At 39.1% G+C, this 26,719-nt stretch overlaps 1 protein-coding gene across 19 annotated transcripts in view; it reads left to right on the top strand.

Moving 5' to 3' along the window:
* meis2a (Meis homeobox 2a) overlaps positions 1-26,719 on the top strand; it is a 96,531-nt gene that overhangs the window by 5,437 nt on the left and 64,375 nt on the right. For 8 of the 19 annotated variants that reach the window (XM_086003458.1, XM_086003455.1, XM_086003456.1 and 5 more), the window contains one exon: positions 8,806-8,923. In XM_086003458.1, the coding sequence (XP_085859584.1) occupies positions 8,806-8,923 (118 nt within the window). Of the gene's footprint in view, positions 1-3,661; positions 3,692-8,805; positions 8,924-22,199; positions 22,251-26,719 lie in introns of all 19 variants that reach the window. The other 11 variants (XM_086003449.1, XM_086003450.1, XM_086003448.1 and 8 more) reach the window with 3 other exon arrangements.

Genomic DNA, 26,719 nt, shown 5'->3' with positions numbered 1-26,719 from the left:
ATTCCATGTTGATGTGTAGAAATGAAGCACACTAGTGTTTATACTGAAGAGATTAGATAAACTAGCCTGTTTAAGTTACTGGCAGATGGCAGATGCTATAGCCAATTTACTGTGTTCCATTAAAAAATTCTAATTTACACACTATAATGGGATGAGGTTGGGAGGTTAACATTTTGATAATATGATAACTGTAGTTTTAGTTACAGTAGTGCAACATTCTGAACACAATACAGAAGAAATATAACAACCCATTTATCTCGCACCCGTTAGGGTTTACCACTTCATTAAGTATTATAATTTAGAGCCTTTATTTCCTGGTGATTTCAACTATGAAAATTTTTACATCAAACCCCCTGCCATTTGTTTTCAAAGGGGCACTAATTTGAGCAACCAGAACACCAGCAGGGAGATGAAGAGCTGTATGAAAAATTATTCACAACTACACTTGGTATCTTGTGAAATGCATTATGGTTAAGCATTGCTCATTTTACACTGTATCGTTAACATTCTGTTTATGTGTTCTTGTATCTTTAAGTATTTGGATTTAGTTTTTTTTATAACCCAGTGTCAAGATGATGATGTTTCCACTTGTCCGTAAATCGTTTTTACATTTCTGGTGATAGCACTCTGTACATTAATTTCTGGTAGTCCTCTTGATAGATCAGAGGAGACGAGGGAAGAAAAAGGCAGAGGAACCGATAAAGAAGTTAGGGATAAAAGCAAATAAAGAATGGAAATCTCTCTTTCAGTACCTTTGTTACTAATTCTTGTGTCTTTTTGGTCACAGGAAGGGGCACTGCATGTTCTAAGCGATAGCTGAAGATGCTAATTTATTTTGTTTGACTCTTTTTTTGCTTTGATATGGATTTTCAGTACATAACCCAAGGCTAGATCTCAATTGGTGAAAGTTGGTGCATTGATGGTGATGATGAAGTATTTCAAAGGATTTGAGGCAGCTTGCAGTCTTCCCTGTTTACCTGGTGTGTAGCCATTCTCATCCATGCATGTACTGTATTGTTTTATTTGCACATGAAATGGCTAGAGTGTTTGAACTGATTTAGGTCTTGAATAGCACCGATTGAAAGGAAATGTGTTTTAATTTGTTGTGAGCCAGGATTGCCTTCATTATAGAAGTGACAGATCTGTGACAGCTGCTTGACACCCCGAAAGCACACACCTCTCCTTGCCTATTCAGTGGTGTCAATGTGCCACATGGGGAGAAAGATACAACTGCTTGATGACTACTAAATCCTTATGAAGATATTTTGTGCAAGGATAGGGATAGCTACAAGCGGGCATATGCATACAGTATTATTGCACAGATGTAAAGCAGTGTATTGTGCGATCATGCCCTTTAGAATCTGTAAAGTTGTATTTAGCATTCATTCATTCTCAGTTTCAAGTGTCAAGATTTTAGCATAATTTTTTGTTACTTTTTACTATGTCTGAAAATCTAAACTGTCTTCAATTTGCTGTTGAATGTAATATTCGTGTCTGCCTTTGCTGTATCTTATGCGATAAAAACATTTTTTAAAGTAGAAACTCAGGCGGATTTTTAATGTGGTGGTTGTATTTTCCATTTTGTTCTATTTTATTTGATTTTTTTTTTGCGCTTTAATTTTTACTTTTAAGGTAAAAGTATTGACCTATAACCACAAAAACTTAGTATGTTTACTGATTGATTTAAATCAGCTTATAATCAATCCATTCTTGAGGGGCTGGTTCAAATATATTATTGGACAAAATCCCAATATTCACAAACTCCCAAGTTACCGTGTTTTGTCTATTGCAATAAAGAACAAAGTGTACGTGGAAACTAAACTGCCGGAAGGTGCTAGTTGTATTACCCTTAGCACACAATACACACTTAGGACTAGATTTTTATATGTGTACAAGCATGATTCTGTGCACTGTGGGTGGGACTTGATCAACACAGTATTTTGGAAATGCATTCCCAAAGTAACTGCTTGTAATTCTAATTCTCTGCTCCCACATAATGCATACACTCATCCATGAACTCCCTGATAAAAGGCACACAACTGGGCACTTCTGTCTCTTTCTAAGCTAGAGACAGTCAAGCAGGGTTTTTTCCCCCCAAGTATCCTTTCACAACAGTTTCCCACCAAAGTAATATGAATTTAAATCCAAAATCCATTTTAGCAGCACTTCTTCCATTCTGAAAATCGTTTTTGCATACTATTCCTTAAAACAAAAACCTGTTTTGCATTTGCACATCACCATTTATGCTTAAGCAGCTCCTGTTTACATGTGGGAAATACAGCTGGAGCTCAGTTAAATAGTGCATGATGAAAGCAAGTGATAGTATTGGTGCTAACAGAGATCAGACAAATTGTTTAATAACTGTATGCAGTGATATTGTGTACTAATAAATTCATTTTACTTATCTTTACATGGGGTGCCCTTCATGTGAGTGCACTGTACATACTAACACAATCTTATGTATATATTGAATAATCTTTTAACAATTTAGGAAGTAGACATAGCATTTTAAAATCTCTAATTTTTAGTCTGTAGCCGCAGAATGCCAATTAGCCATCAATGCGATTTCCTGACATTACACTCATCAGCAATTTTAACTACACATGAATTTATTTTACAACTTTCTGAGTATAAGTACACTATTCATTTTTGTAAAGCAATCTCTGTACTTTTTCTCTTTTTCTGCCAATTATCTCACCTCCCCTCCCCATCTCTACTGAAGGCTTTGAATCCTTGCAGGGATATGGTTCCATTGACACTAGAAACCCTCTGGTACCTCACCTAAATGGTAGTTCTATATGTGCATGCCCGGACATTGAGTAATGGTAGGCTACCTGGCTATGGTAGGCATCACAGATGAGACCAATCCTGTCATCACCCAAAGTCCATACATAGGCATTTCCAACTGATGTCGCTGGTTGGAGATCAGGCACTGGAACCCTGGGTGATTTTTCTTTCTTCCCCTACCTAACACAGGGATGTGAGGGTGAATTTTAGCCCCAAGATTGACTAATTATCACTGGCCAAAGATAAAATCTGGGGTCTTCCAGAACTGTATGGCTTAGCTTCAAACCATCCTAACCAACTCAGCTATCAGGGGAACAAAATCTTCAGCACTTAGTAAAATGTTAATTACTGTTTTCCCCAAAAGCATAGTATTTCTATTCATTTTAGTACCTTTACAGTTGCATCTCTCGTAATGCAAGCTGTCCAGCACCACACATCCTCAGTTGGGCAGGTGAGCTTTTTTGGGTGTATACAGACTCATCCATAACCATTCTCAGTGCTGCACCTTGAATAGCTGGCGGGTGGTGTGATTCAGGTGGACTGCACCCAGATAGTAGCATTTTTTCCCCATTGATTAAATAAATTGCTGAATTATATAGCGCCCCATCTAGTGGTCTGGCTAAGGAGTGACAAAAACCACCTAACAGAGAGAGAGTTCAAATGGTAGGGAGCCCTGATACTTGAACTTATAACCTTTCAATTGGGCATCAAATGCTTGCTGTGTGATGCTGTTATTCAAATACCAATTTATATTTAGCTGTATAGGGTCACAATGTGATTTAAAACAATACAGTGAACCTAGTTTAAAAGCATCACAATGTACTTTAAATACTGGAAAATTGCAAAATAAAATTAATTCTTCAATTTTTCCTAGAAACACAACTTTTACCTACGAAAAAAAATCGTAAGTCTTAATCCATTTTGAATAATTTAGCAGTCATCTTGCTTTCATCAGTTTACAATTATCAAAGCAAGGAAAAATAGTAAAATTGTAATTTGCTTACATCTTGTATACGCACACCCTAATAACATGAAATCCTTAAAATCTAATTAGAAATTTGCTTTTCACCATAAGTGAAGAGCACTTTAAAACATCAGTTCCTATAATTTCATCCTTCTGGCAAACCTGCTAATTGTTAGTACTAGAAAATGTTTTAAACAGTGAAAAGTTGACGAACATCTCTTTGTGTGATATATGATGATCGTACTTATGTTGACACATTTAATTTGTTTTGCATGAAATCATTTGTTGCGTGGTAGCATTCCTTTGAAAGTTTGCCAGTGCATATTCTTCCCAAGTTACATTGCCTTGCACTCTTGACAGAGATACCATTGGCAGAGATAGAAATAGCAAACTTGCCCAGCTGCACTGTTGCTTGTGAAATGACAGAACGGAAGAAAAATAGTTGGAGCCACGTTTAAGGAAACCATGTTGCTTTGGCTATTAGTGTCCTATGGCAGCAGCTGCCTATATTGTGACGGAATTGGAATTAACACTAGTTTTAAGCAGTGGGAATTCAGTTTAGGATATGCTTAAACCATCGCTGCTGTTCCACACTGTAGACAAAGGAGAAGCAAATGTTTTTTCCTCAGTTTTTTACCTGTGAAAGTAATAGTTTTCTCTGCTTGATCACAAGTTCCACACTATTCAGTTCATGAATACGGCTTATCATAACCCGGATAAATAGGAGACACCTAATGAATCACCCATAAAAGAAGGTTTATAACCTGGTTATGGATTTGTGTTACTTGTAATGAAATGTAAAAGAAAGATGCAGGTAACTCATTTTGTATCTATATATGAACTATTGTGGCTGGTAAAATATATTAATGTCAAATAGTTCAGGGTGAATGCAATGCAAGTGAATAGAATGGCTAGTCCAAAGCAGAATTTGTAATAATGTAGTTTAACTTCCCCATTGCTAGCTACAAAGTCCAAGCCAATCAGGTTGTAGTTCAGTTTTGTTGCTATAGTTTTGAGTAAGGTAAAACAGGTTTGCATTCAAGGGCTAGACCAGAAATATTTAGCAGTCAGCAAATAGCGCTCTGTAGGAGGGGCAGCTGCTTGTTCTAGAGACCATTTTTAAGTACAGCTGTGGATCTACCTACTTCTCAGAAATCCCCATTTTGTACTTCATTGGGGGGGGGGGATTATGATATAATGGATATGCCAAAAAGAGAAATAATTTCATTAGCATTTTTTTCATTTGTAACACTACAGGTTAGATTACATTCATACTTTGGCTCTTTTAACCTTTTTTTAAAAACTCTGACACTAACAACTGCCAAAGTAAAGTATTTATTGGGCGGGGAGAGTGTTGCTATTTATTATTGCATATTGTTTAAATTAGAATTGATTTATACATGAAACCTTTTACCTGCCTTGCTCTTGAACTGTTAAAAGTGTCAGTCAGCTAAATTTGGATAAAGCAGTTGAACACAGTTTTAAAGAGATATAGATTGGTAGACTAGAAATTTGAGTACTGTTGATTTTTGCCACACTATTAATTTTGATTGTATTTTAGATAATGAAAGCAGCTGAGAAGCAAGAATTGTTATTTACTAATAACCATCCTACCCATCCCCCAAAATAAAATAAAGATGGAATAATAAATGGCTGGCACGGAGCTATAAGGCAGTAATTCTATCGCAGTTATGATGATGTCATAAACACAGGAGCAAAGCTTGAGCAGTTCATGAGTATTAGGAGAAGCCCAAGATTGAATTACTGCCTTAAACTCATTGCCAGCTAATCGTTCTTTGTAATATATAGTGCATTCCTAAGTTCATTTTTAACTTTCCTTACCATTATTAATGGATTTATTAAGCACTGTACAGGCAACGCATTTTAAGTGAAAAGACAATTTGGATAATACTTATAGTCTTAGAAGTATATAGCGTATGTGACTGTACCGTAGTACTGTATTACCAATGTGTTATTGACTGGAGATTACTGTTATATATAAACTACATATAATAATAATAATTTAGGGTCAAGTTATTAAACCAAATAAGCACTATGTATTATGATGAGTCATTATCAAATAACGCATATGAGATTGGAAATAATTTAGAGACAGGTGTCTTTTCCTTTGATGGTTAATTTCTATACATCTACTATTGCTTCACAGTTAAATATTTGATGGCATATGCTATGCACTGCGTAGTTGTGTTACATGCTTTTGGAGCTAATTGCTTTTTATTTTGGGTTTTGAAGTTGATATTTTGGCAATATTGTCAGTGGTTAGTAAAATATATCACTTGATGCTTTATGCAGAGAGTACAGAAATATGTTACATGGTACAGGTAAACATGTGGGGGTTAATATTTTGTCTAATGCAGTTCTATTTCTTTGAACTGTGCAATAGCTTGCTAAAAACAGTGTGCTTTCCTCAAAGCATGTCAAATAAAATTTTACCAAATATGTAACTTAAATTGTCAGACAGAATTCCTTACCGTACTAGATCAGTATTAGAAAGGGAAGATATACTGGAAAGTGCACAGACTCAATTACCACAGCAAAGGAAACACGATTTGATAAACAAACTGGATGAGCCTGGTTCTGTGCCATAATGGAAAGTTTGGCAAATGATGCACACATCATATATTGACAGAAATAGCTTTCTTTCAGAAAGTGCGACAGGTAAAGGTATTTACATTGCTCACTAAGACGGATGCACTGCACTGACAAAAGCCTAACATATCAGAGTATTTTTTTAATTTGCCCCAGACTTTGGTCCCCTCTCTCTCTGTCTCTCTCTCTCTCTCACTTTGATCCTCTCTCTCTGTCTCTGTCTCGCTCTCTCTCATTTGCCTCTCTCTCCCCCTTCCATTTCCTTTAGCAAAATTCAATGACAGTGCTAAATCAATTTCTAAGAGAAAAAACAGTGGCAAAATTGTGTTTTGCCACGGAAGATAGCGTGTGTAAATGAGAGAGACTGTATAGTGGCAAAGTGTTCTCCTGTGGCCCAGCTAGTACAAGCTTTGCCCATATTGTCTCCTGCTTTTATATTAATTACAACTTGCATTATCAGCTGTGAGTCTGTAGACCAGCAAATAGAAAATACTGCCCCTGGAGACCTAGCTTCTTGTATCTATTTTCGCGCTCCTATTATTGTGCTGCACTCACTCTTCGGCAAGGCTTTCTCTCTTTAACTCTGCTTTTTAACTCAATTAGGAATGAGTGGGGTGGGGGGGGTGGGTGTGGAGAACCATTCTTGCCTGCTATTTGTTAATGCTGGGAATTACTACATGTGAACTATACACCCTTAGATTGTATGTTGTGCATAGTACCAAGGCAGCTATTGCTGCCTTGTATTGTCACAAATGGAAGCGGGATGCTTATTGATGGTAAGAGTATAGCTCAAACTGATGTGTGGAGTTATCTATTCTGAAATGAGTATTTCTCGTTACAAGAAGTAGTACACTTTTCCCCCCTTGTATCCAATAAACTAATCAAGGAAAAGAACTGCGTTAATGACAAAAATTTTGATGTGTTTTTGCTGACATTTGCCATGGAACATAGAAGAGGTGTTACTGGGTAATTAATGTAGTTTTTACATCTGCGGTAAGGAGCTGTAGCAATGGACAACTTAAGAGAGCTTGTAGTGCATAAAATTAACCACACTATGTGTGTCCTTTTAAACCATCATCTAGGTGAACGTGTTGCATTTGTCTTGTTTCTATAGGAAGGTTCTAGCTCTGTGTTGTTACTGGACCAAATTCACGCAGAGCTATTGTTTCTCCTCTTTTTCATTTAATTCTTTTAGCTCTTTATCTGATTACCATCCGGCAAACAGCTGACGCTAAGAGGCTGCAGCAGGCTGAAGAGCCCCTGCCTACTGTTTGCCTTCAGCTCGAAGCTATTTGAGTGGTTTCCTAGCTTAGAGATAAAAAGGGACACTCATAGGCACCAATCTTCCAGAGTCCAGGCAGAGGTTGCTGCATCTCTGAATTTCTCAACGGCTCTGCTTTTATTTTAAAATCTGTACTAATTTGTTGCTGTGGTAAAGCTGTTCTGTGCCTAGTCAGCACTCATCCTTTGCAAATTCATCTGGGTTTTATTTCTACCGTCGACTGCACAATGGTAAAATTGATTTGTGTAGATTTGTCTGTTCCTTTCCTGTACTTGTTTCGGTGCTCTTAATACCTTTAATAGTATCTTGTTTTTTTTTCAATTAAAATGTTTATATTTTTATAATTTGAGTTGTTATGCCTATTTATTTTATTCATTTTCTACCCCAATATTGTTATTAGCTGATACAGTTCTACTGGGGTGCCTCACAAACTGTCTGTTTGGCCACAATGATAGCGTGCAGGTGTCGAGTATTACAGATCTAGCCCAAAGGCTGATCTGTTTCACGTGTCCCTTTTTTTTCTCTACGAGAGGAAATTCCATCTCTTCCCTGCCTTCATGTGGTGCTGATAAAGCTCTTCCTGTACAGTAGAAATCCTGTTTTCCTTTAAGTAGTGGCAGGGTATTGGGAACGATCAGGAAAGGGGAGGGGGACCAGGAGGAGAATACATTCTGCATTGCAGCAGTAAGCTGTAACTTTCAGTCTTAAGCATTTATCGGTTTGACTGCAAACTTTATCAACTTCCTTTCTCAAAGGGGAAAAGAACAGCATTAAAGCAAGTAAAAGTAAATATGCATGTACCTTCGCCATAGACTTTAATACCAGCCATGCCTTTTAATGCAGCAGTAAAGACTTCATGATCTATGGTTAATTTTTAAAACAAAAGATTGTCATATATTATATGACAGTTACTTACAAAGATTGGACCTTAAAGGCCAGTCTAACTTTCAGCATGGGTCTCTTCATAATATTGTCTAAAAAAAACTGTTGCTAAGCCCCTAGGAAGATGTCATTGAGAAAATGAATGTCATTTGGAAATTATCTGCTTCCTTATATTTTTGTGTTGTTAATTTATTTCCTTTATTTGTTTTCTGTGTTCTTCACTCGGTTTGGGAATACTAACTGAAAAAATCCTTTGGGGCCGTGCGGATCTTCGGATCAGAACCCATCATCTTGGAATAGAGACCACGATGATGCAACATCAACGCACTCTGCTGGCACACCAGGACCCTCCAGCGGGGGCCATGCCTCCCAAAGTGGGGACAACAGCAGCGAGCAAGGTAAGAGGATAATTCTCTCCTCGCTCAAAGTAGGCGTGGCTAAACAAACCCCACCATCCCACGATATGGCTGCATGCGTCATAAAGCAAACATCAGTATCAGGGGGTGGGTGTGTAATCGCAGAAAAGCCGTCAGTGAAAACAATTTTGTTTTTAAAAGCCAGTGACATAAGTTGCATGAAGGAAATGATACGGCAGTTAATATGGACACAGCGGTAACAGGTTAAGTAACAAGTGCTGCTATAGCCTTTTGTCTTTTAATATGAATAATGTTTTTTCTGGACCGTATAAATAAACCCAATCCATTCAGGTGCCAGAGGTCACAGCAAACTATATATTTTGTGACATTTATCCACTTTTCAGAGAAGCCCAGTTGTTTGCTTTTGCTCTGTGAGTAGTGACTATAGTTTGTTACATGAATTATTGTGGTGTTAGGGTAATACCATTGTGACGTAGAAACTAATAAGTGCTGTACGACTGTAGCACTATTATAAAGAAAAACTGTGGTTTTAATTGAATTCAGTCTGAAAGCTGGAACAAAAAAAATCCCATCTTGCTGGTATTTATGGGTGCTATACATTTGTTTTCTCTGTCATTTCTGAAGATCCTGAAAACCTAATCTTTGAGAAGTATTGATTATTTTACATGCATAAGTTCAAGTGACCTGCAATCTGCTGAGCACTTATTGACTTATGGGCTGAGTGCAGTGTTTTTCATAGATGCCACAGATCATATTTTAACATGGAAACCTAGTGAATGTCACTTATCGAAGACAGAGTGTATTTTTTCTAAAGTTAATTGCAGTTTTTTTAATAGGTTAAAAAAATTATGGAGACAACAGAGAGTGAGGCTGATTAAATGGTGAAATGAGGCCATCTTCCACAGAGCTGTTTTGTGAGAGGCTCGGGTTTGACCTTTTGCTTTGCTCAGGAGCCTGATGCTTCATTTTTCACATTCTTGCAATTACGTTAACGCTTGAAGCATTTTGACTCCAAGTCTGCTTGCAACGCCAGGCATAACTCAACACTGTGAGTTTTTACCCTTATGCAGTTTCATTAACAGGTCGCTCGGGTCCCAGCTGAAATTCAAAACTGTCTGGTTGCAGTGGGTTTGCTGAGTTATGGTGGCAAGATACAGGCTGGAGCATAAAGGAGTTAGCCCTGGGGGTTTTGTTGTTTGTGTGTGTCTGTGTCTGTGCGGGTGCGGGTGCGTGTGTGTGTGTGTGTGTGTGCATATGAGTGTAATCAACTGTTCATGTTCAGAGATGTTCAGCTTTAAAAATCAAGGTATTTCCTCAAAACTCTGCTCTTAAATCAGTCAAAATTTCTTTTGAAAAGTTTATTATGTGAGTCAAAGTCAACATCAGAGTTTTGTGCCTGTTTGAAGAATACCTTAAATATGGACCACTCCTATTGTCAGTGTGTCTCAGAGATGAAAAGAATTTATGGCAGCTTAAAAGCAGGTATAGGTTTAAAAAGTATTGCATGTGTACCTTGTTTGAGAGTCAAAGCAAAAACAAAAGTTTTGGACCAATATTGGTACAATGGTTGCAAAATTATTGTGAATCACTCTAATCGTGCTGGATTCAAATGTAAACAAAGCTTATGAAAGCTTCTCAAATTCTGTGGAATACTTATATAGTAGTAATCATTTGGATATCTATGACATTTATTTCACAGAATGCAGCTTGCATGTTATGAGCTTGAGGGCAAAACAGTGGCACACAGATTGAGTGATAAACAGTTATCAAGTTCAAGACAAACTTAAAAAGAAGTCAAAAGGCACCAATTTTAAATATAAAAAAGTTATACATTTAGTGCTGGCTTTATACTTCTCTACATATGTGGGGATTTCTGTAGTCAGATGTGTGGAATAATACATGGGCCACTGTTTCATATTTATTTCAAAACATTTTTTTAATGCAATACATAAATCACATTATTCCCACAAGGCATTTGCAGTATCATGGGACTCCAGCACCGAGCACCTTCATTCAAAGTTAGATACAGTGTGAAATTCATGAGACCTGCAAATGTATTGAACCTGCATAATATTATAGCATTATAGAACAATGATATAGCTTCTGTGTACATGATTCACATCTGTTTATTCTATCATTCCTCTTTCCTGAGACATTTAGGGCCATATAATCCTTTGCGTGTAAAGTTTAACATAAAAAGTAGTAGTGAATGAAAAGGGAAGAAAGACTGGTATCAAGGACATAGACAAAACATTAGAATTATGGATGTTTCTTCCGAATGCTGTCCCCTCCCCTACTGCACCCACCAGGTAAATCTTGACTATTTACATTAGAAATGATACATCCAGGTTAATTTAGGTACACTTTTTATTTCACAATTGATAAACTTTTAAGGTAAAAAAATTGGGGGAAAAGAATGGCGTTTGGGCTTATCCATTTTCAACAGGTTAATCGATTCACAGAGCTGTTCTCTTCCAGCTAACCCCTCTCCCAGTTCACAAATGCATTCATCCAGAATAACACCACCCCCCCATCAATTCAGAGACACATTTCCCCTTTCAAGTGGACCGAGACACTCTCTCCTTCCTCCCGCCCCCAAGTTCTTCTCACTGCCACTCCCAGCTCCCGCTCTGACACGACACTGTCGCTTTGCCCTTGTGACACCAGCTGTGGGATGGAAATCCCTGATTACAGCAGAGTCAGCAAAAACGATTGCCAAAGTCAAGATTTCTCGCCCTTAGCTTGCTCTCGGAGCGAAGCAGCAACGTCGAATGCAAGTTGTGCGGTGTGAACTAGAAGTGAGAGGCGGTCCAGGGAGCTGGGTTGCAACAATCTCCCAGTCAGGTCTCATGGACCAGCAAAGCAACTGTTGCAGCACAAACTCGCACTGCGTCGGCAGATCTGCTGCCCCAAGGGGATGAAAAGTGTACAGATTTGCGTGCAGTGCATATCCCTGTTCATGTCGCCGACTGGTAGAAAATGGGTTCAGTGTTTTCACCTCCACTCTGACGCTTGCCCCCATGCTAAAATGCATTTTACACAAATTAGTGGAAGCATTTGCTTAAGCCCTCATTAAAAGGCCAGCCATGAGAAACTAGCTGAATTGCGTGGAGCTGGGAGGGGAGAACAGAAACAAAAATGGTGTTACTGGATTTTTGTCTCGCTACCACCCTGCTGTTAGGCATAAGCAGGGTAGCAGCATGACGACATTTGTTTTAGAACAACAGCGCTAGCATACCATTGGAGATCCACCTGTTTCGATTTTCGGGCGACCCTTGATTTAGGCAGCCAGTGTTCCTGCCCAAAGTATGAGCATCCATACTGGTGCCATAGGCTCGTGTAGGGAGGGCTCAACTGCTGCGTCCATTGAAGTGACCGCACGCTCCATGAATGACTACAAAGTGTCGATGACATGCGCCAGAACCTGACACAAGTTGGTAGCGGACTCCCCGACATACTGCAGAAGCTCCCTGGCCGGGGGTTTCAATGTATTGAGCAACTGATGGTGCACAGAAAGCATTCTTCCTTTAAAGGTTGCACCCCTGAAGTCTGTACCTGTGTCCTCTTCAGCAGAGCTATGGTGCACCTTACCCTCCGGTGAGCTATTTCTGAGCCATCCTTTCCACCCGCACTTGCTCCTGCTCACTGGTGTTCATTTGAATCACCCAGTGCAGACCCCTCTAACTCACTATCTATAGCACATAGGCTGCTGTTTTGTGTGCTGGTGCTTCGAAGGGTGAGAGCAAGTGACGGTGCCTTCGCAGGAGGATTCTCTACCTCAGTGTGTGCTGCAGCAAGGCCCAAGATGTCTGATGGACTTCAAAAAAGTGGAGATGAGACAAGGATTAGCAGGTAGTGGAAAAGGTAATCAGTAGCAGATGAGTGACAGTGCAGTGCACCACCAGGTTCTCATGGTGAACAAGAGAGTCAAGTATAAAGAGAGAATAGTCTCCAGCCTTGCCATCTCCAATGCTGCATGCTCTGTCCTCCTGCAAATTATTAGACCAAAATGTTACAAACGTTGTAATAATCACTTTGAAAATTCATTAAATATTTGAATAGAACTACTTTCCCCCCAAAAATGTGCAGCTATGCCATTGATTGTGTTGGATATATTATAATAACTGTAGTTCTCTTTTCAAGTGTTTCAAAAGAATATTGATATCTGCAATGTGCAACCATCAGTGACATACAGATAATCAATAAATATTTATCTGAAATCTACTGAATGGAACACAGCAACTGCCTTGTGACATAATGGTGATTTCAGGTGCAATAGGTGAACTGACCAGTATCACTGTTTCAGTATCTTGTGATGAACAATCTGTGTCCATCAAGACATGATGGAGAATTAATGCAACAGGAGCAAATGTAACTCCAAATCAAGAGTGTATTTTCTCTAGGATTGTTTGCCACATCAGATAGTGGGAGATTCACAATACCATCTGTGCAATAGGTCCATTATGCAAGAGGTTAATTGTCCTTTGCTGTGTGGTGACCAGGACCACTGTTCTTTACAACAGGTGGCTCTCTATTCTCACACAATCCACGTCCTATGCAGTTCAGTCCCTCACCTTCCAATCAGGTGCAAAACTATTTGTAATAGGCTGATTGCACCTGGGTATGTAATCATAGCTTTGCACAAAAATCAAATTCTACATAAACAGGGAAATATTTATCAGAGATTAAAAAGTCAAAGGCATTCATAATCTCATTCTATTATATTTTCCATTTTGTAGTTGTGAGCAAATGCAGATTATCGGATATGCATTGCACGCATTCTGCATCTATATTATTCTTTACTAAAAAACATATTTAAGTACTTATTATCTTCAATTAAAAATTATTCCCCGAGAACCAGCACAATCCACTTAATATATATTTTTTATTATTGCATCATATACTGGGAACATTAAGTCATTAAGACAGAAGGAAAGTACATATCAACATCTATCTATTTCAAGATATTAAAAATGGTACTTGAACACTAACAGATGTCACACTTCGTTATAGATGCAAAACAGTCCTAAAATGCTGGGTGCTTCTGAGCTGCCACCTGAAACTGACGAGCACATTTCAATCTGCAAAATTCCCTGACCAAATAACAGTTAAACTCAAGTTGTGTTTATTCATAACAATCCACCTTCAACACAGATCCACTTTAGTAGTGAATTTCATGGTATAATGGTCCTGACCTTTAAAACATTTCTATTATTCAACTTAATTTGAACAATGCTATAGGAGATCTGTTAGTCTTTTTAAAAAATTAGTGGCATAAATATTTTTCCATTACCAACATTATCCAGATCACTTATAAAACAACTATACCATTCAATTTCATATTTTCAGACATCAATTCTACATGCTATTTTAACATAGGTGTGAAGATGCCGGTGTTGGACTGGGGTGGACAAATGTAAGAAGTCACACAACACCAGGTTATAGCCCAACAGTTTTATTTGAAATCACAAGCTTTCAGAGCGCTGCTCCTTCTTCAGGTGAAGTGGAGAGATGCATAAAGACACAACTTATATAGTCAGAGAATAATGCCAGCTGATTACAGGTAATCTTTCTAACTGCCATTTATCACACCTCGGCAGAGAGATAATCACAGCAATCAAAGGTGTGAATGGTGTCCAAACAGGTTAGTCAGGAAAACATTACATCAAAGAGCAATGAGGTGGGGTCACAAGGGGTCAAATGTTGCAGATGCTGGGGTCTGTATGAAAAACAAAAAACAGACAAAAAAAACATTTTTTTTGCTGGAAATCACAGCAGGTCCGGCAACATTTGACCCCTTGTGACCCCACCTCATTGCTCTTTGATGTAATGTTTTCCTGACTAACCTGTTTGGACACCATTCACACCTTTGATTGCTGTGATTATCTCTCTGCCGAGGTGTGATAAATGGCAGTTAGAAAGATTACCTGTAATCATCTGGCATTATTCTCTGACTATATAAGTTGTGTCTTTATGCATTTCTCCACTTCACCTGACGAAGAAGGAGCGCTCCGAAAGCTTGTGATTTCAAATAAAACTGTTGGACTATAACCTGGTGTTGTGTGACTTCTTATATTTTAACATAGTAAGGACTTTTTAAATACATCAGATCCTATTGTTTCCTTATGCACAGTACTGGGAAAAGCAGTTACTCAGTTATAAATGTGTTGAAGGCTGTTGCAAATAATAATGTATTTTTATAAATACATAGAATTACAGTAAAATATAATAGTAGCAATTATTATAATATCATAAGCAGTTCAAGTGTGGCTCAGTCTGATTTACCTTGAATTTTAAAAGTGAACATCACCTTGCTATATGTAATCTTACTCTTCTAATCAGTCTCCTGAGATTACCTTCTCCTTAATAGCTTAAGGATCCCAACACCATTGATCAGATAATAGTAAACTCATGACATTCATAGCTGTACATTTGAAGTTATTAAACAACTATAACATGTGCCTCAATGGGTCCGTCGAGTTTTCTGTGATTGACAAGTGCTGCCTGAGGAACAGCTTCTCTTTAAACTGGGAGGACCAGAAATGTCCTTTTTTATAATACTGAGCCTTGTGGGTAAATCAGCACTTTCTACATTTTCATGAAGCTCTTCTGTGACAATATTGCGCATTCCACAACTGGACGGACAACATATTTGTCATTCATACCAATTAAGGATTATTACAGATACATTCTAATAGGTTGATTTTCTTTTAGTCCTTTAACGGATTCATATTGCACCGTATTGCCCACCAGCTTGATGTGGATCTACTAAGGCTGTTTAAATAAATGAACATTTAAGTCATAAAATGAGGAAATCTCGCTATTAATGTTAAAATTGGTTTAAGTCAGTTTCTTTTGTTTAGGAAAACTCTCGGGAATTAGGTGCTTTATTCCGTAAAAAAAAATAAGAACGACTCCCTTTTTTTAAGTTGAGTATTTATGAACAGTAATGTTTTACACCTACTCAAATGCCACAGTGTATAAGCATTCATATGTACACCTAAGACTTTAATCAAATGGAGTCCTGGAGATGCACAGCACAGATATTTTAGATAGCTGTGGTCTGGTTTAGTAAAATCCTTTCATGTTTACTTTAGTTGGTGAACACCCTACAGAGACAGAAAAAGGTTAAATGATTACATTGGAGTCTGGTTAGATGTTGCCCTTGCATCCCAAGTTGAGTATACCAGTTTAGAATTGGGATACTTAGCCAAAATGTAAGATAAAAAGAGTAAGTTAATCATTAGCTATGCATGGGAGAACAATTGATGTTGACAGGAATGGCGTAAGATTGTTGCAAAGGGACACTTCTTTCAATTCATTTTTGTTAGGCCATTTTGTACACTTTGCAGCAATTGAGTAATCCTTGTACTGAGAATTGGCAGACATTGCTGTAAAGCAGAGTCTGTCATGCGAAGGACTAATAATCCAGTTTATCAACTATCACACATTAAAGTGACCCATTCCATTCAAGGTTTATTTTAGATGCACTCAGTATCAGGCAATAAGATTTTCCATAGTTCTAGCAGAGCTGTAATTAATCCTAAATGCTGTCTCCTCAGGGGAACAAAAAACATTTTACATTTGCTACTATTTTATAAGTTCCTTTCTCATTCATGTATTATTGATCAAACTTACAAGTGAATAAGGTAGTGTTTCTCTGATGGCATCAAGAGTTCTACTAGGATAATGAGTTAGATTGAGATCATCCATGCAGCTGCCTCTACTGCTATATCCTTTTCCTCTCCCCCCCCCCCCCCCCCCACTCCTAACCTCTCCCCGGTCTTCCACCTATTCTAGCCCTAAATCCCATCACTCTGCAATCTCTCCCCATGTCCTTTTTTCATTCATTTCGTCCATGAGACTCACCTCCTGCCTCCTTGATCCCCTCCTCACTCACTTTCTGACTACTCAACTTCTCTATCTGGCTCCCATGATAACTGACATTGTAAATGGTTTCCTTTCCCCATGCACTGTCCTTTTAAGACCATTATCATTAGCCCCTTCCTCAAAAAAACATTCTAACCCTGCACTTTCACCAACAACCAGCCCAGCTCTAACCTCCATTCCCATTCTAAGATTCTCAAACACATCGTTGCCTCTCAGCTCCATGCCCATCTCTCTCAAAGCTCTCTGTTTGAACCTCTCCGTTCCTGTTTGCATCAGTCCTGGTGTTAACAGCACCAAGATGGCCTTGGCCAAAGTTGCAAATGATTTTGTCTGTCATCGTGGTCCTCCTTGTCTTCCTTGAGCTCTCTGCAGTGAAGATATGATGGACCATGCCATCCTCCTCCATCACCTCTCCTCTGTTGTCGAGCTGTGTGGAACTGCTGTTACATGATTCCATTCCACCTATCCAAAAGCAGCCAGTGTATCTCCAGTAATGGTTTCTCTTCCCACCACACACTGTCACCTTCGGAAGCCCCTAAGGTTCTGCCGGTAGTCCCCTCCTGTTCCTCCTCAACAAGCTGCCCCTCAGTGACACCATCAGCAGACATGGGGATATTACCATATATATGCTGGTGCTACCCACCTCCACCTATGCCCTGCCTTTCTCAAACCCATAACCAACTCCATCAGTCTGTCTATCACAGTGTCACGGGTGAGCCACACTTTCTTCAACTAAACATCAGAAAAGTTGAAGTTATCATTCTCAGCACCTGCCATAAATTCTACTCCTTTGCCTCTGATTGGCCACAGAATGGATTGTGCTCACTGATGGAGAAGCAGCACTATTTGAAACTTGGTCATCCTGCTCGACCCTGAACTCAGCGTCAAACCCCACATCCTGTCCATCACCAAGCAAACTTATTTCCACCTGTGCAACATGACACGCTGCCACCCCACCTCCTTCTCTGCTGTCGGAAGCCTGCTCCATACTTTCTCTAAACTCAATTACGCCAATGCCCCCCTTCCTGGCCTTCTATCCTCCACAGAATTCAAAACAATTTACACAATAGTGCGACAAAAACATACCAACAGGAAGTAAAGTGTTGGAGATAGGAAGTATGTGCAGACATAAGATTTTTTTATATATATATATTTCTTGGGGTTGTCAATCATATAACAGTTAACTTCTGCGATTAGCACGTTAATTTTATCGGCGATTAATTTTTTAATGCGTGTTAATAGCGAAAGTTACGCATAGAAGAATTTTTTCTGCAAAGGTGAAAGCTCTGCTTTCTGAAGTTATTTTGATTGTCTTTTCCTCCTCTCATTTGGGCCATGTGCTAACAGCAATCAAGTAGGCAAGCAGGTGATCTGTTCTCAGGTTTCAGAAAAAATCATTCTGAGATGTGCGAGAGCAGGTCTTTTGGTGACTTTCGGTTACATTTTCTCCTCACTCTCTGTGGGAAGACACTTGGCCTTGGCCTGGCACTTTAATAACTTCATAATTGAGATTGGGAGCGTGTAGCAGGGGGGGAATTAACAGCTCTGAACCCACTCCTCAGCACTCCATGATGCGGCATGCCACCTGGTGTGACAGCAGGCCCCCTGACAAGGACGACTTTTTAAAAATTCAGGCTGTACAAATGCGCTAAACATTTGCACAACCATATTTGCAAAGAGTAGTTTCAAGGCCTCAGTGAAATTAACTTTTAACTCGTTATGTGCTGTAAACTAATACCCTCCACTGGCGTGTGGTAGGATGTGGATTACATGCCTCTGATACTGAAAGTGGTGAATTCCCGGGCTCCACCGTGCTGTCAGAGGGAGGTAGCAATTGACATGAACCAACCAGCAGTGTTTCGTGCTGATGGTTAGCATTCTTCACCTGGTGTCTGCTGACAAAAAACAGTGCAGGATTGAAACTTCCTGCGCTGTCCTGTCCTGAGGGTCCCCCCACAGAACGTGGCAGAACAGAGCTCTTGTGTCCATATGCTGATCTTCATGCAATCACGCCCATGTGATCAGGTGGCTCTGACCAGTGACCATACATGAGGCACCCAGTAATATTATGTAATACGCTTCACTATGTTACAAGTGTAGAAGTTTTGTATGAATCCAGTAAAAGGAAAACAATGTTCTTATGCTGAGTTACACTGAAGTGCATTTTGTATTTGCAATAATAACTTCTGAAATTATTTTAAATTTTGAAAGCCACACTTATATCATGAAATGCTTAAGTCACGTTCACTTTGGGCCATGATAATGTGAAATGAATCCAATCTTCCCACTTTTAGAGTAAGTGTTTCCCCAGCTCAATATTACAACAGATGTTTTGTTTTTCCCAGTTTCCTCCCCTCCCCTCCTGTAGACATTGACTCCCATTGGGCTACAGCAGCCCTCGGCTATCTTGCCCAAGTGGACATTCTTCATTTGTAAAGTTAAACTATGGGCTAGAAATTGGCCTGCTTAGCGCCTCACGTTATCGCCTCCGGGGGGCGATAACGGGGAGCTAACGACTTACTGCCCGGGCGCGGCGAGATGAACGACTCCCGCTAACTTGGCCCAGAGGTTTGCAGCGGCGGTAACACTTTGCGCCACGATCTCCTGCGCCCGGAGATTGTGACGTCATCGCCATGTGCATCGACCCAGTAGTGCCCCGGACCCAAACTTTAGTTCCACCCCCTGCAGCATCACCGGGCGAAAACACCAGCAGCTGCAGGAGGCGTTCATCGGGAGGCCGGACGCTTCGGGGGTGGAAGCTAAAGGGAAGGATGCCGAGGTAAGTAGGAAAATTTCTAAAATGCTTTTTTTCCAATTTTTTTCAATTCTCCTGGGCCGCGATCGGTCAGCCCGGCACTCTGTTGGAGTGCATGGGGCTGATCGAGCTGGATCGCAACCGCCGTCGGGGATCAGCTAACTGGTCCCAATGCAGAGCCTGCAGCAATGGCCCTTCCCTTTAAGGGAGGGAAGGAGCCTCGCATCGCTGCATGGGACATTGTGCAGCGCTGTACCACTAACACCCTGCTTGCGTCCTTTAGCGCTCCAGGAAGGAAGTGGAGCGCTTGATTTAGCACTCCACTTCCTTCCTGGAGCGCAAACAGCGAATTTACAGAAAGCCAGGAATCATTAGCACCTGCCGCTAAGTTTATCAGCTTTCAAAAGTTACCGCCGCCAAATAGGGCGATACCGAATTTCTCCCCCTATCAGTCTCAACCGGCTATTCCATCATGAAGGATATCATGACCAAGCCTAATCCTGCCCTCACTCAAAGTCCACTGTCCTGCCAATAGTTTTATCCCTCAACCAACATCACTAAAATAAAAACAGATGATCTGGTCATTATCACATTGCTGTTTGTGGGAGCTTGCTGTGCGCAAATTGGCTGCTGCGCTTCCTACATTACAACAGGGACTACACTACAAAAGTACGTCATTGGCTGTAAAGCGCTTTGGGAAGTTCTGAGGTTGTGAAAGGCACTATATAAATGCAAGTTCTTTCATTCTTTTCTTTTTAAATTTCCAGTTTACATTCAAAGGAGATTTGCATTAAGCACCCCTACTACTAGCCTGATCCAGGTGAGCTGTCTTGTAGTCCAAAACAAAAGGGCAGAGCTGGAATTTTTCCGCTCTGAAATTTGATCAGAGTAAATAACTGCTCACTATTCATACTTCCCCAGTCACTCTAATTGTACTTGGAATGTACAAAAGAAAAATGCCCATTTTCAGAATAAACAGGCTATAAAACTGCTGAGGTCTACTAGCTGAAATCCACTGCAGAGCACCTCTGATCAGTAATACTGTATCATTGGCAGTTCCTAATGTGCAAGCTTATATCTTAAGTAATGTATTTCACATAAAACAGAGTTCCACTTCGTGTCAAGGAGCTGGCCTTTCTAGTAAGAGAAATGGTTTGGGGGTGGGGTAGGGGGGTTCTGGTGAAAGCCGAGAGTGGTGACTCTGAAGAGAAGGATACTTTCATGATCCCATTAGCATAAGAGAACTTAAATTATTCATGACGTGATCCTATGGGGAGAAGTAAAGTTAATGCATATAGTTTTTAACTCTCTTCCTCTCTGCTGTGAGAATGAACTCCTGCTGCATTCAGTGCTCAGCCGTTTACTGAAAGCTCCAGTCGCATGCTAGAAACCGGTGGTGCTGTGAACACTGAGATTCATCTCACTAGTGCTCTCAACAGAGACCATCTGGACGAGTTCCAAAAGGTGATTAAACAAATTGATCAGCATTAGTTGCCATGTCACATGTCCAAAACTCTGGATTAAAAGAAAAACACATCTGACTTGGGGCCAAGGCGCTAACGTCATCCTTTTTGCAGTATTCAGATGGTCCACGAGCGTCTGTGCCATCTTTGTATCCGTATGGCCTGTAATCATGAACAGGTTGTGTAAATGGCCCTCTCAGTAGCACTGTCTGTTCCCATAGAACAGTGCAGTTCATATTAACTAGGTCAGCCTTGTGCTACATCAGACAGAGGGAAAAAATTACCAGAATTATTCTTACAACAAGCACACGGAATCTATACTGTGAGGGAAGTGCGGCTGGAATTTGTTCTGGAAGCTCAGAAAGAACAGGCGCATGAAATTATTTGGGTGCAGCAGATAGTTTGAGTATATAGACAGAAATTAATAAGACTTTTGAAGATAAAATATAGGAAGCCTTGGTTTATATGGCAAATATATATATATATTTGTGAAAGGCAAGCTAAATTAAGTCAAGTGTGCAGCTCAGTTATATAGAATGACCACTTAATGGGGAATGCTGTGTAATTAAACAAGAAGTTTGGTAATATAATATTCAAATATATATTTGTAGAAATGTTTAGTTGAGTATGAGCATTGTTGAAAGTAAAATGAAAAATGTTTTTTGGCTGCTGGCAGCAAATACCTTGCAGTAGAGCCAGTAATTAGGAAGTAGGGCTGATACCACATTATGATACAAGTAAATTTAGTACAACATGGAGCTTGTGTCCCTTTAGATAACAGTTAAATGAACAGAATCTACTTCATAATTAGACTTTCTCTTACACTCTAATCGTGGACAACCTACCTTCTAGTGTCTTGGTGGGGCACCATTAGCCCCCGTTAGGGATGAGAAGGCCAATTCATTCAAGGAAACACCTGCAGGCTGACGGTAAGTCTAGCCTGACCATTCCACAACAGTCTTTGTGGAGTGTGTATTTGGGAATTATCACTGGCAGCAAAGCACACTGTGCCTTTTCATTTTATTGTACAGAATAATGTAAAGTGGCAGTAAGTCAGCACATAATGCAATTTTGAGGAAATAAACTGAGGTCTTTTAACAACAAGAATGATCAGGCTAATTATTTATATTGCTAGAAAATTAACAAATAGGCTGAGTTCCAATACAATGTTTTTTTGGTTGCTTGATAGATAAATTCGGTCTTCTGCAAAGGAAAAGCCATCTTTGCCATCTTCTACTAGGTCAGTTGTTTTATACCCAACGGTGTGATAATAATGCATGTAACAACCAAAAATAAATGTGTAGCATATTTCTAGTTATTAAAGGTTTTTTAATTTTTAAGTAAAATAAATGTATACTGCATGCTCTTCCTAATGATCCTTTTCATTTGACTTTAAGCTATATTTTTCTTCAAATATCTGTAAATAATAATATAGTTATTTCAAAATGTGCTTAGTTTTGTGTAGAAACTTGTTTGCATGTGTTCATAGTGAACAAATTGCATGCATCAATCAGAGGAGTGAATCCGGGCCACGATAAAAGCAATTAATGGCCTCATATTTACCAATCTAAATCTTTGTAATGTGTGAACCGTTTTTAAATCTATGGAGATATATATTTTACCTTGGCTACAGTTCTGAATTCTAATGTATCAAATGCTCACAAATGGACAAAGTGAGAAATAGCACTTTAGACCAAAATCAAAACTTAAGATGTGATCTCTGTTTTATTTGCTCATGTCTATGTCGATCCCTTTTTACAATAAGAGTTTCTTTTTGTGAACCTTTATAACCTCTTACATAGTCTTCAGCTATAATATAATTTGTGTATTTTTCTTTCACTTTCATGTTATCTCTTTTCCTGGACTCCTTTTCACTGTAACTTGATGAATGACATGAAAGCATGGCTTTCCTACTCAAGATTATAGTTATTAGAGTCTGAATTCTTACCTGGGAGGTAAATGTTTTTGATTTCCAGCTAGCAGCAGAATTTTGAAAACAACTCTAAAATGAGGCAGCCTAACTGCTTATTTTACCCAACTGCTGTCCCTTCCCCCTCTCTCATACAGAACAAACTGCTGAGCTGATGTGGATCCAACCCTATGGCACAGCCAAACATAAACACATTCGACTTCAGTCCAGTTAATATGCCCAAACAATTTCTGGTTCAGTAATTTTTATGACTATGTGATGCAAGTATTTCAACAGTCTGAATGGAAACAGATCGCACACACCCACCCTTTCCAAGCTATTTCAAAGGACAGCCTTTCTTCTTGAGTGTAGGGAAGAATTCTAAGTTTGGAGTGCTATCATTAATGTAATAGCCAACCAGAGTAACAATAGTATAATAGTATTATCTGCACCAGGGAAAAATATTGCATTGGGATAATGCTTTCACCTTAAAGAAAATGTTTAATAAATTGACTGGTTGTTCACTTTAAATGAAAATAAAACTGGTATATTTGGAGATCATTTTTCCAAATCAGTATAAGTACGATTGCCATTCTGCAAAGACACTAAACCTAATTACGTGGGACCAATACAATTTTGTGCTCTTGTAAATTCCGGGTTTTTGCTTTGTTTGTCACTGTGCTAGTCCAGGGCATTGTGCTCAAAGTAATTAGCATTGGTGACATTTGTGAGCAAGACACTTGTGTCTACTGTGGCAAAAAAAGGCTAGTTGTGTGCTAACAGCACTGATTCGACCACTCTTTTTTTGTATAATCATCCACCTTTCTGTTGATCTAAAAACAAATGGAATTGTCACAAGCAAGGAGTCCATTCCTCAATGAGACAACATTTTAAAAAAAAACTCCCATTCTTTTCAAGGTGCAGGACAGGAAACTCTCAATTTACCGGCACCTAAATAACCGGAAATCTCTGTTAACCGGCAAAATTCAGGAGTAGGTTCAGGTAAGTTTTACTTCATATTAGTGGCCGTTCCTGGATCTGTGGCCGTGTAACCGGGGTTCCTGCACCTGTTGCTATGCAACAGGGATGCCTGGATCGGTGGCCATGTACGGGGCTCTCGTACCTTTTACTATACCTCTCTGTAATCCGGAATTTTTGATAAACCGGCACCACGCCAGTCCCGTCGGTGCCAGATAAAAAAGAGTTTCCTATATATTTAATACTATGAGAATGAGCCCAAAATTTCCTGTGTTATAAGAGAAGAGCAACTTTAGAGCAGAAGAGTGTTGGAAGTTGTATTATTTCAGTATATATATTGGTGATGCTAATCAGCACAGTACAGAAGTGAATAAAATAGAAGTTTTGTGCTTGCTGCAGGAATGTGGCATTAATCGGCACTCTGTGTATTTTCTGGCTTTGAATGAATGTTCAGGCATGGTTTGTGCTACATAGGAGTGTGTGTTCTTTATTTTACCCAGAGGACCATTTTGTTTTGTATTTCTTTGTATGAAAAATGAAAAACGATACAATTGTAATGAAAGGAAAATAAGCCTATCTACTTGATGCTCATAAAACTATTCAGTTGAAAATGAAGATTTTAAAAAATAAGTTAGTAAAACAATGAGACATGCCAGGTAACCACAACTTGCTGCAAATTCCTATTCTCTGTTCACACCAGCTAAGCCTGAGGTTGAAATACCTTTCACACCATTACATGCACACAGTCTTTTAAGCCTAATACAGCAATTCATTCATACCTGCATAAACTTTGTTGTCAATAATGGCTAATTTGTAACTTAATACAAACTTTTTAATTATGACTTACTGAGAATCACCTATTACATGTGTGAAGTAGCCCTCCAGCATTGGTGCACATTGAGACACTCCATCAATAAATCAATACTTAGTTATCTGTAAGCATACAAGTATTTTGAATCAGGCCTCCACATTTTTATAACAATGTGGTAATAATGCTGGATATTGAAACAATGAATTTATGCAGTATATCTCTGCAGTAAGTTATATTTTGGTGTGTTTAGAAGACTTGTGATGTCAGCCAGATTCAGATTTAGCTAAAGAAAAAATATTGATAGTGTTACATTTCAGATTATCGAGGTTTAATTGGCATATTAATTTTCTTTTTTTTAAACCACTACCACTATCTTGTTTCAACTATGAAAGAGTGGTACACTAATCTCTAGAGATTCTAACAAAAGGTATTTGAAAGACATAAATAGCTGTACAACATTTATGAGTACCAAATGTTTGCATTTTGGTTATAGAAACAATGAAATATTCTACTCAAAGATACACACAAAAGAACTATGAATGGAATTTTCTCTTTATTCATGATGTGCTGAGGCAAAATTCCAGTCACTCAGTCTTTGTGGTTAACCATTTGATGTTGAAAAGGTATAAAAGAATCACAAATGCTATTGAGTTTGGTTTACATTTACAAAGGTTGGAGCTTAGTTTTTCCAAAAGCTTCTATTATATAAAGTCCCACAAGAAAATCAAACAGTGAATCAAAAATGGTAATACTTGTCTCTATAACTAAATGGTTAACTTGCAGCAAAATGTACAGATTAAGCTCTTAAACACTTACACCTGGTTAAGTTTAGGTGATTACAATAATTAGAGAAAGTTCAACTGTCCTTTTAGAAATGAAATAAGGATTGCAGAATGTGGATTGTAAAGAATGTTGTGAGCTTTTACATGTTTAGATCAGGGTATTCAAAGCTACGTCTATGGAGAGGATACTCCACTGGTAACAGTAGTTGCATGTATCCTGGGGTACAGTCTGTAGACAATTGGGTGCCTGCTGGAGACATCTGCGAATGTTGACCTTTTGACCTGCAAAGAATGCTCTGGAGGTGGGGGAATGTAACTACTCTTTATGGCCTAGAGGAGATTGAAAAATATACAGGAGGAAACCACTAAAATTCTCTAACAACTAAATACTGAATAAATTAAACACAATTTAAAAAGATAAGGTGTGTGTGTACCTAGTTCTGAGATGATTTCCAAGTTAATCTTTGTCTCTATAAATTGAAAGTCTTTTTTAAGTGAAAGGTTAAAGTTCAGTAGATGGCTAGGGTGAGAGGTGAACCATGTGATGAGGATTACTGCAAATTTGGGCACCTGCTTTTCTGTCTGAAATGTTCTCTTTCAGCCAAATGTGCAGTATTCTCAACGTTATTATTATAGAGCGTATACAAGTTAAAACGCGCACACATTTGCACTAAATAGTTCCTGTTCTTTAGGGAATTTACATTCCTACCGAACATTACTAAGTCATTACCAGCCATGTTCAAGGTTATTTTCTTGTAGCTGCTGGGAGTATTACCTTTGTGAACTCTTACATGGGATGTCCTTTGACACAGACTATGAACATTCAGAGAACATAGTTGGCTGTCAGTCACTGTTGTATGGCATTTGCCCTGCTGTTTGATGCCTTCTTGAAATGGTGATGTGGATGAAGAGAGCAGAAAGCCACTCTTCCTAAATGATATTATAAGTTAAAAGCAGGACACGAGAAGAAATGGGGCATCAGGTATTTGTTCCCAGGTGGGGAGGTGGTTGGGGTGGGGGAGATGATAGGTGAAGGGCCTTAACAAGGCACAGGCAACTCTTTCCCGGTGCTGCAAGTGCCCTTACATGCTTGAGCACCGATTCCTATGCTAGTTGAGTCCCCTGAGGTCTGGTTGAGCTCCGAGTTGATTGGGGGGGAATGCAGCTGTGTAAAATAAAATGTAGTTTGTACGAAGCGCTCTTCATGTCGGTTCTGACTCACAGAAGCA

This window comes from Somniosus microcephalus, chromosome 12 (genome assembly GCF_052327205.1).
Source record: "Somniosus microcephalus isolate GS21.2 chromosome 12, FLI_Smic_1.0, whole genome shotgun sequence".
Taxonomy (NCBI): domain Eukaryota; kingdom Metazoa; phylum Chordata; class Chondrichthyes; order Squaliformes; family Somniosidae; genus Somniosus; species Somniosus microcephalus.
The sequence above is the reverse complement of the archived record's forward strand: the minus strand, read 5'-3'. Positions and strand labels throughout refer to the sequence as shown.